General features: G+C 42.4%; 1 protein-coding gene across 5 annotated transcripts in view; it reads right to left on the bottom strand.

Annotated features, from left to right (window-relative positions):
- CACNB2 (calcium voltage-gated channel auxiliary subunit beta 2) overlaps positions 1 to 13,911 on the bottom strand; it is a 261,949-nt gene extending 248,038 nt beyond the window's left edge. For 2 of the 5 annotated variants that reach the window (XM_065666518.1, XM_065666519.1), the window contains exons 1-2: positions 13,660 to 13,909; positions 2,186 to 2,278 (exon numbers count right to left, since the gene is read on the bottom strand). In XM_065666518.1, coding sequence (XP_065522590.1) covers positions 2,186 to 2,278; positions 13,660 to 13,752 — 186 coding nt within the window. In that variant the 5' untranslated portion in view covers positions 13,753 to 13,909. Of the gene's footprint in view, positions 1 to 2,185; positions 2,279 to 13,659 lie in introns of all 5 variants that reach the window. The other 3 variants (XM_065666516.1, XM_065666517.1, XM_065666521.1) reach the window with 2 other exon arrangements.
- Positions 13,912 to 15,456: the final 1,545 nt, after the last annotated feature.

Below are 15,456 nucleotides of genomic sequence, written 5' to 3'. Positions count from 1 at the left end.
CACCCTACTCCTACTGGTGGCAATTCTTCCTTAGTGAAGGAGAAAATCAAGCTGTTCCAGAAGGAGAATCAGAGCAGGAAAGCCTGTCGAAGATGCAGCCCAACCTCTGAAATTGTGAATTTGTCTCAGCAAATGTGAAGAGATGCTTCTCTCATGCATCTGCTGCTACATCTACATACAGACTCTGCCGGCGCATCACTGACTAGAAACGTCTTGTGATGGTTTTCTTCTTTTTTTAATTTGTTTTGGACCATGTCAGGTAACATCCCCTCATTACCTTCAGTGACAATACCATTTCAAAATTGAGTCTTGCTTCAGTTATCCATTAAATCTCTAGTTTTTATGCAGAAGCCTATTTCCATCATTTACATTGTATCATCTAAGTAACTACTAAAAGTGGATTTATTTCAGGAAAATATATAAATCTCTTTTGTAAAAATATACACTGAGGTAGTCACACTCTATGCTCCCTCTAGAGCCCTGGGAAAGATACAGGAAAGATACAGACACTTTCATACCATAGATCAACAACCCTTGTTTATACGTCTGTTTTGAAGATATGATAAATCACACCCCATGGTCTATGGAGATAACAAGATCTCCGCTGACTACAGAGGTCCACCTCAACATCTATGTGTAGTTTGATGATCCACCTCCTTGTGCTACGCTCTCTCTTTGCCCTGTTCCCCTCACGACAGCAAGAAGAGACTTGAGATCAGCTTCAGAGTTCATTTAGGTAAAAAAGAAAGGCAACGAACCATGCGCAGCCAGTGTAAAAAAAACACTCATACTCCACTAAAAATGTTCCAGGCTGAATTCAGCATCCACAAGGAGCTAAGGAAAACAGCAACACAGATTTCCCTACAAAGATTTCTTGGAACTGGAAGATGCTGTTGCTGCTCCCAAACACTACTTACACTGCTTTTTTTTTTTCAGAGTTTTTTTAAACAGGACAAAACATCATAAATAAGTAATTTACTGATCCAGGGTTTCCACCTTCATATTGTTTACTGCCACTGAAAGACTCCCATGATCAATTAGTATTTCACACCTATGTCCAACAGACACTGAAATGTAAAAGGGTCTGGCTTTATCAAATCCACAGCCTATCACAAAACCTGCTAATATGATCACAGTAGGACAAAGTAGAAGAGTTTTTCAAACAGATAATGTGCACTGATACAACCAGCGCAACAGCAGTGGAGCCATTCGATGTTTTGAAATGGAGAAATATGAAAGACAAGATGATAAAGAAGGAGATCTGGTGCCTGTTTACAGCAAACCCAAAAACTGCAATGAAAACTCACAAATTCTAGAAGCCCTCCAGAAAAGATGGCAAAGCCTGCACTTGCAAACCACAGCTTAAACCAGCAGGGCACAAAGAACTATATTTCAGACTACACAGGTGCAATTACTGTGATGCTCTGCATATCCTTCATGCTCTCCAAGGTGTTGTCAGCTAAACACACAAAAGCCCACTTTCAGTGGCACCGTTCTGGAGCCAAAGACCATGCTGGACTCTGAATACCCTTCCTTTCATTTCTTGTCACCTTTGTTGGCCAGATTGAGCTGTCCTCTGAGCATGTGCATGGGTTAGGATCCTCATGAGACTCCACTTTGGTCTCTCCCTTTGAGGCAAAGGCAAACAGGCACAGGTCATGGGAGCCTACGTCATCACTCCATCCTCTACAGGCTTTCCAGCATCAGTGCTATGGGGACAAATGCTGCCAGGGATTTCCCCTCCAACCCATGCCTTAAAATAAGACTGGGATGTGGGAGGAAAGCATGTAAGTTAACAGTGCCTCACACAACACTATTTTAAGGAGGAAAATCCTGAGGGCTGGTAGGGTTTTGGTACTTTCTCCCAAATGCTGCCACTTTAGGCACTCCCATCATATTCTGCCTCCTCCTCCAGCTTTAATCACCTGACAGCATTACAGTAGCAAAAATGAAGACTACTATACATGGAAATGAATAAGAAATGAGAAAGCATTTTTCTGCCAAGATCAAAACAATAGCAAACAAGTATTTTTTATTGTGCTGGCAAAGACTTCTGCTGTTTCTCAGGCTGCAGTATTACTCTTTGATTTGACAATTTACCAGAAAAAAAAAATAAAATAGAAAAATTACTTGGACATTAACATCAGCAAGTCATCCAGTCTCTTAAAAGCTGAAAAACACATACCTGGCGTACGAAACTGTTAGAGGTAGTGTCAGAAGATGTACTCCCATCGGATCCTTTGAATCGGTTTTTTCTTCTTGCGCCTTTACCGTAAGACTGTAAGAGGGGAAAAAAACAAACAAAAACAAAAAAAACCAAAAAACAACAAACAAACAAACAAAAAAAGATTAGAGGAACAGTGTTAGTCTGTGTTGCATAGAAAGCTTTCAGTAAAAGCATCACCAATGTCTCCTAGGCTAGCACAGATTCAGATGACTGGCTTTGTGTCAATTTATAAGCAGCTATTCAGTAAGTACCTAACAGACAATGTGCAGAAGTGCTCACCGACACAACTAGGTTTGGCCAACTGAGCCCCAAATGCTTTGTTGTTTTTTTTTCCCCCATATTCAGGTTTAGAGAAGCGTTTACAGACTTGTACAGTTGTAGTATTCGTCACCCAAGTCACAATCATTAAAAAGTCCAGTTTGTTTTGCAGCTAGTTTAAATAAACAAGCTAGGAAAGAAGATACTGGAGCAGTCTCCAGTACATTACAGCTATGACCTATGAGCCAAGTCAGCTGAGGGAACATTAAACAGCAAGAAATGACCAACAACTTGTTGATTTGGGTATAATCTTACAACTAAGGAAGAATTTCTAATTTATTTTTTAAGAAAATTTTTAGGTAAATAAAATCAGTACAACAATAAAAAAGGACTAAACATGTAACTGGAAAAGAATAATAGGCAACTAAAAAGCAAACCATCGTTTCTATCTTTAGAGAAATCAAAAAGATACCAGAAGAAAGCAATGGTTGTCTGAAGCAAAATTAAACTATAGGACCACAGCAAATAGCCCAACCCCCTGTTGTTTCTGTGCAATGAATATTGTCCAGCAATAAATATAAAACACAAAAGGGTTTAAAACTATGCTATTCGCATCCACCTACTTTTGTAGCAACTGTAATCCATGCCATGATGCCAGCTCAGACCCTTCCCAAAGCTCCCCTCCCAGGTACAGCAAAAGCTCACAGATTTATTCTTTACAACTACATTAAGAGACAGCCCTTCCTACCCAGTCACATGGCTTAAACTCATCTAAACTTTCATCAAAATCATGTCTTGACTACTTCAAACATTATGTTCCTTGAGGTTGATAAACGCATTTTTTTTTGTCACTCATCACGCTTCTGTAAAGGTCATTTTACTAATCCATCTCTCTGGATCATGTCTCCTGTCATTGAATACCTTCCACAGCTCCCTGCAATAAACAGGGTCTTTGACTTCACTTTCAAGGTCTGCCTTGGCCTATTCCCAATCTTAGCTCTCATCTTGCATTCAGCACTGAACGTTTGAGTTCCCCAATAACTCAGGGGGCAAAACAAACAAACACAAAACCCTCAGCAAAACCAGAAACAGCAGCACAAAACTAAAACCAGATTCCATCACCTATATGCTGATGTTTCAGAGAGTAATTTCCTATCCTCCCTCATACTATCTCACAATCCTTCTCCCAAAAATTTCTTTACAGAAAAAGCATTGTTATCCTTAAAATATACAACAAAAACCCCTCTTGATAATAAGGTACTAGTGTGCTGATATCTCAAAATATCACACTAATAAATCATATTTTTTATCCATTATTGTTAATTAGCATTCCATGTCCATGCATATGCATCCTGCTGTTGACCTTGGCCATAAACCACCGTTGGTCCTGCATTTTGGCATGATGAGAAAATTATAATAAGGTTATTGGAGAACACAGCTTTGCATGCGTTACAATGCAGCACTCCTGACAACCCAGCCTTCATACTGCAAATCCTGGGATAAAACTGTGCCTGGGTGCATAAAGCGTGTCCTTTCCGCAGACCTGGGCAACCTTCAGAGCACCACGCTGAGCTTTGGGCCCAAGTTTCATCTGTTCTCGTGGTACAGAAAGCAGATTCCAGCACAGGTTTGGGGGCACACTTAAAATCTCATATTGGCAGATTTTTAAGATCATGACCTCAAATTCAGAGCTGTAGTTCTTTGCCGTAACACATATGATAAATATGATTAAATATTTTGTAATCTAGGTGTAACTGAGGAGGACAACAGATAGCTAGTACTAACTGCAGGTCATTTGCCAAATTGACAAATCCAGGTAACTTGATAGCACGAGATGCAAGGGAATGCTCTCAGCCTGTATCTGGACCATTAACTGTTGATTCAGGGCAAGTTCAGAGCGCTGGTTGAAATCTAATATTATACCAATGTTTTAGAAAGAATGACTCAAGTAACAATAGATCTGTCAGCCTGACACTGATTCTCAGCAAAAATAATTTAGTATCTGTTATGTCACTAAAATAACAAGGACTTAGGTTTCGCCACAAAGTATAGATTTGCAGGAAAGATATATTGCCAAATCTAGTATTTTTACAAAACTGTAAATAAGCCATGTAAAAACTTTCTGAAGGGCACATGAATCAACACTACATGTTGGTTTAAGGCAGAACTACATGAAAATATATATATAAAAGTCAGCATGCTACACATTATGGGGATGAAAACAGGACTTTCTGATGAGTCTAAAGCTGTAATCCAGTAGGTAAAAAATGTAAGCTTAAAACTGAAAGATGAACGGCTCTACGTGGTTGCATTTCTGAAAGGGATCTTTAATAATAGAACTTTTCGATAATAGAAAGGCCTTCATAGATCTGTAAGAAAGAAATGTAGATCAGAACCAATGTTACCAACAAATTACACAACACATTTTCCAGTTACTGTTAGAATAGTCAGTTCTATCAGAACCATCTTTTTCCACCCAATATAATATTCCACCTAATACAATATTAAGATACCTAAATACATAAAAAGTATCTTTAACATCAGTAGTTTGAAATAAACCAACATCCTTAAATCAAAGTTTACCTCCTAAAAATAGCTGTTACTGAGATAACTGACTGTAGTTACCCATGACCAATGTTCTGGCTCTCTTTTCACCAACTTTTGTGGAAGAATATGGACATATACTTACAAAAATAAAGAAATCATAACATTCACATGGCATCTCAAGAATATAAAGTATCTCTATAAAGTTCACACTACCTAGGCAGTTTCATAAATAATGTACAGTACAGTATTGTGTGATCCCCAAAGAGATACAGGAAAAAATGTGCACATATTCTTTCCCGGGGACTTTTTTTGTATTTGTTTCCAGTTTCTACAATAATTTACAAAATCAGCGTTCCTTTCTATAACGTAAAAAGCTACTACAAAGGCAAAAGAGGGACTGTGTCTAGAGCAATGAGGATAAAAACAAACAAGAGCAGAACAAAAACACCATTCATGCACAAATAAAATGCACAACTAAACAACTAAAAACATTTATTTTGGGCAACATCACACAGCAAATGAAGCTAAGTCTGAAACTCACCTTGAGTTTTCAGTTTGGGGAGTTTTTGTTTATGCACAGCAGCGTGCCTGGGTTTGTTATAGCTTTATATGAGTGGAAACTATTCAGCAGTACAAGCTAAATACTAACTTTAAACAAACAAAAAAACAGCTGACAGAGTGGGAGGCCAAGGCTACACAATATAGGGAAAAGTCAGCTTTACACCTGCTTCTGTGCACAGACTGATTCTGTGGAATCAGAGGAAAGGGGGTCACTTTCAGTACATGGAAAAAGTGGGATTTGATGACCCTTCTCTTTACTTTAAAGGACGCTAATCTGGGATTACATTTATCTTCCAGACCTTTCAAGTTTATTCCCACAGTCAGAAATGCCCAAACCTTTCCTCTAAAAATGAAAGAAGCCTTACATAAATAAAACAGATTTTTACATACTTTAAAAATTATTAACTATCCCTCTCACATGGAGAACCATGAATACTCATCCTGTCATAAATATTACGTTTTGCTTCTTTGAGTGTATTCTTCCCATAAGATCTTAAAGCGAGAACAAGAACTTTGCACAAAAAGAAAATAATCTACCAGTTACTGCCAACACTTGGGGGGGGGGGGGGGGGGGGGGGGGGGGGGGGAATTAACAATGAATCCAATATGTTACCATGATTTTCACATTAAAATTAGCTGCCTTATCTGTATTCTGAGCAGCAGTTGGCTGCAATTAGGTAGCTAAAAATAAAGGATTGAATCACAATCTATGGACATTGACCAGTAAAAGCAACAACACTGGGCAGTTGTTCTTAACCTATAAGGTTAAGCTAACAGAACAACCATAGGGGACCAAATGTCTCTGCACCCAGTATACCGTGGTAACAAACTCAATATCATCATCTTCCCCAGCTAATTTTAATAGAACCGACTCCAGTCCTGCAAACAACCTTGTTTATATAAAAGTTTGTTGAGAGGAACATTCTCGTTGGATTTCAGCAGAACAACTTAGACAAATAAAGTTATGTACACATGTGTTTATGAGACCAGAACTGTAGCTTGGTTTATTAGTCAGATGTGCGAAGTTCTTTCTAAATTGGATGAGTTGCCAAAGACAAGAAACACGCACACACATTTATGCTCTACAGCTTCTTCAAAACCTGTCAAAGAATGTGAAACTTTAAAAAAAAAAAAACCAACCAAAAAACACAAAACTTACCAAAGTAATCTTGTAAAAAAAACCAAACATTCCATCAACAAAATCTGCTTTTCAACTCTGACGTGAAAGTACATTGTGTAACCTTTATTCAACCCACATAACCAAATGAAATATGGGAATCATATGAAGCATTAGAGGCATGCATAGCAGTTTCCTGATAATTAGCAGTTTCATATACAATTACTCATTACTGCAAATGGATGAGATCAATGTCGCCTAATGAAACCCTTTAATTTTAATGAGGTTCTGCCTCAACACATGAAAAGCATGCATCCGTAACATTTAATCTTCTAACACACACAACAAGCAGAAGGCATGGTTTATCCCTGTAGGCAAAATACTGTCGTCTGGAAGAGGAAATATAAAACATTTAAAATGACCAACTATATACAACCAGAGAACTTATCGTCAGCAAGAGTCTTAAAATGCCCTTCACTGGTAAGCACTTCAATGGTATTTTATATCAAAGCAGAGGTGAGGACTACACATAGGGTGAGCCTTAACCTTTACTGATTATAATAGATAAAAATAGCACCAGTCATTGAGAGTGATGATAGGTGGCAAAGATAAACCCTTAAAAACTAGCCTGCTGATGTCATTCAAAGAAGGAATGAAAGGGGCAGAAGATTTAGACAGCACTGATGTCAAATCAGGTCTTGAAACATAGATGCAAGAAAGGAACTGGGGAGCACAAAATCAGCAAATAAAAATTCAGAGCTTACATGATCTCAGATGAGCAAATGACCAATTACAAGGATCAAAAGAATACCTAAAAGTAAAGACAGACCCCCTGAAGGATTAGGGAATAACTAGAAAAGCCAGAAATGAAAGAGTGCACTAAGCATTCTTCCTTCCCATAAAAAAGCTTTGAAAGGTATTTAAAAATTCTCATGCCCTGGACCACATGCTGGGACAGTGCAGAACATGCACATCCACCTCTTAGAAGAATAAATCACTGCCACTTTAACGAATGCCTTACAACAAGGTAACAGAATGTTCCTTTAGGACAGACCTCCTAAGCTTTCTCTGGTCAATGGCCAGGCTTGCCACCTCTCAGAAACAATACCCTCCAGCGTGGTGGTGTAGCCTCCAGCTTCAGCTGCGTAACTGTAAACCCCCACATCCACACTCCAACACCACAAATGGGGCATCTTTGGATATAAGAGGTCAGCTACAGAAGAAGACATGCATATTCCCGATCTTTACACCACAAATCACACTAATCTCATAAAGCAGGGGAGGTCAACCTTGTGACAGTACAGACAAGGGCTGGAAGATGCACATAGAGGAGCTCCCCAACACTCCACAGATCCACTCCACGATGGAAATGGGGGCAAAAGGGCAATATTGGACATAGCAATATATCCCGTCTTGCCTTCACCTCTGGGCTGGGTTTCAGAACACCCTACATGGTCCACATCAGTGCAGTCCCGTGACCAGCGCTCATGTTGTGACATACCTGAAGTTGCCTGAGGAGCACAGACTCGTGTGCCCATAGCAAAGAATCTCAAGGTTATGTTTCAAAACCTGAATTTCTTGAAACAAATAGGTGCTATCAGGACACCATTCAGAAAAGACAAGGCTTCCCTTCAGGAACCCTGTCAAATTGAGAATCTCCATATACAGTCATCAAGTTCACACAAGCTATAGTGATGAGTCTGCAAAGACCATTCCCCGGTCCTTGTATAAAATCCTCCACCTACACCAAAACAAAATCCATGCAAGAAAACAACAACAAAAACCCTCCACAAATAATTTATTTATACAAACTTTCATACAGAGTCCAAAAATAAGTATTTGACAAATGCTCCTTTTTTCCCCATATAAAAGAAAATACATTTGTGCTGAGAAATTTGTAACAGGGTTAAATCTTCGATGCTCTTTTCTGCCAGCCTGTAATAAAGGCTTGCCAATACTGCAGCTAGAAATAGCCCAATTCTCACCAGTTCCTACACTTCTAAGCCACATCCCAGTGCTCTCAGCCTGGCCTCAGACCAGGTCACCTGGCAGTTTCCACCCGCTAGACAAGGAGTATGGGACTTGGCCTGCTCTTCTCCTGCCTGGTGGCTTGGAAACCCACCTCAGTGAAAATCTGCTGCACATCTCCCCGTAACCCTGGTAATGAAGATGTCTGCTCCCAACACAGCAAAACAGGGGCATGCAACAGCAGAAGGTGTGGAAGCTCATGCCCAAACCCTGCTGTGCCTCCTGCAGCCTTTTAAGATTGGCAGCTACGGTTGCAGGCCACGTGCCTGCTCCTCCCCACCTGTTCTCCATATATTTCTGTATTTCTTTTACACGATCAAATAGAAAAAGAGATCTGACTCTATGAAAGAAAGGTATTTTCAAGGAGCAACAGCCAGCTACAGGAAAGCTTCCCTCTGCTAAGGGTCTGATGCCCTGCTGACAGAGAATAAGGCAGCAGGAAGGGTAATTTTGGTTGCTTTGCGTTATTCTGAAACTCTTCAGTCCTGGCACAGGAAATGACTGAGTAAAAGAAGAAGAAATAAGCTTCCAGAGAAGTCAGTCTTGGAAGAGTACAGGAACTTTTCATCCATAACAGTTTGAAATCATAAACCTAGAAACAACGCAAGACAAAACCAGAGATCACCTCTAGAAGATGGTTACCAGATATATGTTAGGACTGAAACTGCCAAATTGTCTCAGGTAGATTCTATGCTCTAAGAAAACGTACAAAACAACTGTTACATCCCATATATGCTGGTGATGTGTAATGCCCAAGTGGTAAATAAAGGTCTCTGGAAGAGATGTAAGATTACTTACTACTGATAGAGTTCAGGACAATGCAAAGTAAACCCCAAGAGCCGAGGAGAATCATCAGAAAAGTAACAGCAGAAACCTGAGGGGTTTTCTCCAATGAAGGGCTATTAACATTTATTTTCATCAGTAAGAGGAACAACACTGAAAGGAGGTTACCACCATCAGGAGAGAAAAGACTACCTCTTGCTGAGGAACATGAGGAAGTCCAATGAATGGCACTGGATTTCATCTCTTCTTGGTTTGTTTATACTCCACTGAGCTGCTGCCACACTGAATCTGGCTTCTAGGATGCTGCCAGAAGAGAGTAAAACCTCCCATGCCTCTATAATGAATGGCTATTGCTATTATTTAAGTAAGCAAAGGGATATAAATTTGTTTGTTTACAGGTTGCAAAGTATTCTTGCAAGTCAGTGCTGGGAAATACACTGCTGCAAAATGTTTATTTGAAGAATAGGTAAACACGGTATCAATGTGATAAATCAACTCAGCTGAAAGAGAGCAGCAGAGGGCAGCGTGATTAATCTGCTGAGAATAAATCTCTGGCTATTCTTTCCATTCTTTATTACCCCAAGTCAGTCAGTGAAGGGATGGTGCTATGCAATTGAAAAGATAGCTGGAAATCCAGGAAGGACAATGGTCAGTGCTAGGGCCAACTAACTAACCTGATATTCTGGAGGCACCACTTGCACATTACGATAAAATTCACGTTAACATGGATCGCAGCCAGTACAGAAGGAGAACTGAACAAGCCCATCCCTAACCCCACGCCTGCAGTTCACCTTCAGCTGTGCAACCCAACCAGCTGGAGCCAAGCGCTTCTGGAATGGTGAAGCCTTTAGACTTGGAAGAAAGAAGCACTTACAGAGGAAAACTAAATGCAAGTGAAAGAGCTAAAGAAACAACCAAGAGGAGAATTGTTTTCATTTAAAATGTGTCAGGTTGTTAGGACCTGCATTGGCAGATGGTGCATAAGAAGGGAAGAAAAAGAACAGGAGGAAAATAGTAATGGGGAATAGGGAAGTATTCATCCAGGATAAGTAAGATTCTTCCTCCCTCCACAAGATACTCTGCAGTTGCCTGATACAAGGTTTCATTATATTTTTGTTGAAACATCTTCTATAATTTACTGATCTGATGTGCTGTGACTGTTCCTATGACACAACACAGGAAGCTTTACGATGAGAAAATAGCAATAGAAATTGAATCTAATGATTTCTGGGGACTGAGGGACTTTGAAGTAGGATCAGAAACAAAAAATTACACAGGAGGAAGGAAAAAGAGAAGAGAAGCCGAGAGTCACCATGAAAGGCATTAATATGCTATGTTATATTATAAACAAATCAGCATAGCATCTGGGTTAATTAAAATTATTAAATCGAACCTTCTACTGACTCAACTTCACAGAATTAAAGGGTTCTTGAAATAAAGAATTAAAAAGAGGACTGGAGTTGGTCTTTTAAAAAACAGATACTGACCATCAAACACCGATACATTTGAACAGTTTGCTTGTTTTATGGTTTCAGACTGAGAATGCTGATTTTATTACAAAAAGCCACACCCAGAACTACCACTTTGCACTGGCATATACCTGGCCACCGTGAATAACTCCACAGTGTAAATGTTATCATGTGCACGGATAAAACTGGACATCTGAAAGAATATCGCAACCTCATCTGGACTGGGATCACGGTGATGTACCTAAAACTATGTTTTTACAGTAATATGGGCCTAAAAGACACAGAATTTTAGGTGATAAAGAGTAACACACCAATACCTTGTCCCCATTGCGAAGAACTTCCCAGGAAGAGTACAGTAGAACTGTCACGATCAATGCCTATTTTATTTTGTTTGCAGATCTTGTTAGCAAAACTCATCATGAAAGTAAGAAATAGATTTTACACAGAGGTATCTAGGAATATTTCACATATTTAACTACCTTTCAAGAATCATTACTTCCAGAGTGTCAACTATACCCACCCCTCTGCCAAGTGGTGACAAATTTGGCCAAAACGGATGGCAAAGCATGATCCAAGATAATGGATCATGATGTACAGCCAGGTTAAAAGAGATCCTCAGCTTTGCAAAAAATTCTTGGATAAGAGAAATTCTGAGGCTTGTTACAACTCCACAAATGCTTTTCAATTATATTTTGCTAAATCATAATTCCCAGAAGTAGCACTTCAGAGAGCATACTTCTAGGAGTGACATCACTACGTAAGCTTGCATGTCTTTTTCCCTGATGTATTACTTGGCATGAAATGTTTCTAGGATTGATACTCAAGTACTTTAGTGAAAAAGATTGTGGTGGGTATAACTGAAGTACCTGTAGGCAATCTACTTGATGATTCACATGTTCTCATTAAGCCTCTCCTTCTCACTGTATGTTCCAAAGCAGCAAGCCCTTACAATATTGATTTTTTGGAAATCATGTTAATGGAGCAAAAATTCAAATCAGAATAATTGTCTCTCAGTGCAGTGCATGCTAAGGAATTAACTAACATTATGATTCAGACAAAGGGCTCTTTTGCTTCCATAACCTTATCTCCCCTACACCAAAGGTTTATGTATGACTTGAATATGTACATAAGGAGAAGATATGATCCTTGCTTTGCCTAATGGCTTTGGTTCCAAAAACTGAAAAATATTCCCTTAACTAAAAAGCCGCATTATTACTATCTTAAAAAGTGGATCTTTTTTGGCGGCAAGTGTCCAGAAACCAATTCTATTAAACAGAATACAAGTACCTTACCTGAAACACAAATAGCAAGCTATCCTTCCTCTCTAAACAGAGGTTCTTTATGCCTAGTTAAAAGAACGGTGAAAATCAATTTCATGATCAGTATTTGACATTTGTCCACAGCAGAGAGGCACCATATGACTAGACAGTTGTGATTCTGTGCTTAGGGCTGAAAAGACACAAAAAGGGGGGGGGGGGTGTGTGATTTGTAGGTCAGAAATTAGTTCCCTTGCCACTGCTTCTGGAGAAGCTGTCAAAGCATATGGCCCTACTGAAATGTCTGTTCTGCACTTGGAGGCTGTAGTCAAATTCACATCCAAAAAGACACTTTTTCTTTTTTAGCTTAACCTAGTCTCTGGTTCGGTGCCTGGATTTTGCTCTGCTGTCACTGGTCCCCAGCAAATAAAGATCAATTAGTGAGCCTTTTGACTGACTGACAGCATTTTCCTCTGGCAAATGAGCACTTCTGTGATGAAACCGGACCACCTCCTCAAAGAAAACCAAGCATAAGAGACAGTTTTGGGAACAGCAACAAAAAATGCCACCCCAAAAGGAAAAAAAACTCTGTCCTAACACGAACAAGCATGTTTGTAATTTAAAATGCACGCAATCAGATTTTACCACCCTCTTACTGGGTTTAAAAATAGCACCGTAAGTCTTTGTAGCCAACTATTGCAAACTCGAAGATATTATGCAACATTCATATATTACACACGAATCACCTTTCAAAATATAAAGTCTTTACCAAGTGCACAAACATCCATACCCTGCCTCCCTCTCTCCATCCATCCACCTGAGCGCAGTGCACACGGACTCAGTTGTTAAAATTTCAGGCACGACGGTACAACCACCTTCTGCACGAGAATCGAGCAGCTTAAATTCCGCAGCGTGCTCAACACCTTCAGCCTCCCTAAAATTCCTGCCCAACAACCGGCGTGAACCACCTTCCCCCATCAGCACAGACTGTCACCAGCCTGTCTAACAGACGAGGAAGGTTTCGGCAGTGCGTGGTTAGCATCAGGTACAGATACAACAGGTTACTGGAGCAGGGAAGACTATCCCTAACCTGTGAGTAATACGGAAGAGCACCTTAATAGCGACGTATTCTGATATAGTCATCCTCCAAATAACTGTAAGGGGATTCTTGGCTTGCGAAGCTTCCACGGCACACAGCATCCCACTGTGCGGGATAACTAATCAGCGTCTGGGGGTGCGGACGGGGAACGGGAGGTCGGGCGCCTCACGGGAGCCGTTAAACTTTTCTGACGGCGGGGAGTTGAAGGACAGTGAGCTCCGGCAGCCCCGCCGCCCCCCTCCCTCCCGCCCGCCGGCCGCCGCCCCCCGCCCGGTGCCCGCCGCAGCCGGCCGAGCCCTCCGCTCCCGCGGTACCTGCGCTGCCGCGGGCAAAGGATTGTCCAGCAGCTCCATCTGCACCTCCTGCGCCGGGCTGGGAGGCGATTTGGACATGTCGCTCTGGACCATTGGCGAGCAGAGCGGGCGGCTGGGCGCCGAGCCCCTCGGCGGGGCAGAGGCGTGCCGAGCAGAGCCGAGCCGAGCCGAGCCGAGCCGGGCCGGGGCGGCGGGGCGCCCCTCAGCGCCCGGCCATGCCGGGAGCGGCTGCGGTGGGCAGGCGGACGCGGACGCGGGCGGCGGCGCGGCCCTGGCTGCTGCCGCTGGGGAGCGCGCGGCGTGGCGCGGCGCCGGGGGACGGGGCACGGCCGCCGCCGGGCGCGGGGGGAGGGCAGGGGGCGGCGCGAAGGGGGAGAGGGAAAGTGACAACGAGCATCGCCCTCCCGGCAGCTACCGGGCGGCGGGCGCGGGGCGGTGCCAGGCTGCCTCCGCGGCGGGCGGGGCGGGGCGGGGTGCGCCGGGAGTGCGAGAAAGTTGGGGATGGGGCCGGGCCCTGCCGCTGGGCACTGCGCGGCCGTGGCCGAGGGAAGCGGGGGCTCGCTCCCATCCGCTGTCCGTGAGTTACCTGCAGACCGCTCTTCCCGGCGCCCGGAGCGCTCCGCGGCGTCTTTGAGTGCCGACCCTCGGGCGCAGCTGGAGCAGGAGCGGTGGGAGAGGCAAGGAGCGCCCCCTCCGCCTGCCGAGCCCCTGTCCTGACCCCCGTGGCCCCCGTGACCCTCCCTGAGCCCAGCGGTGCTGCCCGGCCCCGACCCCACGGCACCCCACGGCTCAGCCCGCAGCGATGCCCGAATCTTGCCGTGCCCTTGGTTTTAGTGACCAAACCCATTCTTCCCAAAGAGAACGTTCCCTGGGTCTGCCGCGTTGACACGTTTTCTTCCTATGCTTCTTGGAGATGCCCGTGTATGCATCAACAAGGGATGAGCAATTCATAACTAGCAGGCAAGATGAAGCCCACTGTCTAATTCTATATAACCTATCGCAGCACAGTTTCACTCGTGTTATCAGGTGCCCCACAGGAGGCTTCGAAAGACCTGTTCAGAGCTTGACCTGGGGAAATCACCCTCCACCCCTGAGATACTATCTCATCCATTTCTTGGAAACAAAACAACAACTGTATGACTGCCCTGACCCGTGTAAATCTTCTGACCACATAAGCACACAATGGACTTGTAGTCAAAGGTTTTACAGGAACATTCCTTGTCAACTTTGGGTAGCACCTCGCCGCTCCCCACACTGTGATAGAGAGAAACTTGTGTGTTCAGAACCACTTAGTGATGCTGAAATCTGTTACAAACTGATGGTAGACAGTGAAAAATCATTACAGAAACTCAGGATGGCCTAACGTCGTATACTTGAAACCACAACCATGACCAACAGCGATATAATAGTCACATAGAGGAAAAGAAGCCAGCAAACCAAAACCAGCACAAAAGCCAGTTCAATTTTAAGAAGTACCTTCAAGCTTTCTCCCAACTGTGATTGATTCACCACATTTTTCATTCCAGCTAATAAATTTCCTTTCTGGATTAGCTTACCCCTATGATTTTCTCATATGAATAGTGAAAATATCATGCAGGAACTACCCATCTATTGTGAAGGAACTGGCTTTCTCTGCTAGTGGAAGTGCTCCAAGATTTGAAGAAGCCTGGAACTTTCACTTGTCCGAAAAGTTTCACATTTCTTTTTGAAAAGTTGTAGTATTCTTCAAAAATAATTTTCAGAATTTTGTCAAAGTTGTCAGAACCTTATTTTTTAGTGAGAAGAATGCCTTTTACA

This window comes from Lathamus discolor, chromosome 2 (assembly GCF_037157495.1).
Source record: "Lathamus discolor isolate bLatDis1 chromosome 2, bLatDis1.hap1, whole genome shotgun sequence".
Taxonomy (NCBI): domain Eukaryota; kingdom Metazoa; phylum Chordata; class Aves; order Psittaciformes; family Psittacidae; genus Lathamus; species Lathamus discolor.
Note: the sequence above shows the minus strand (reverse complement) of the source record. Positions and strands in the feature narration are given on the sequence as shown.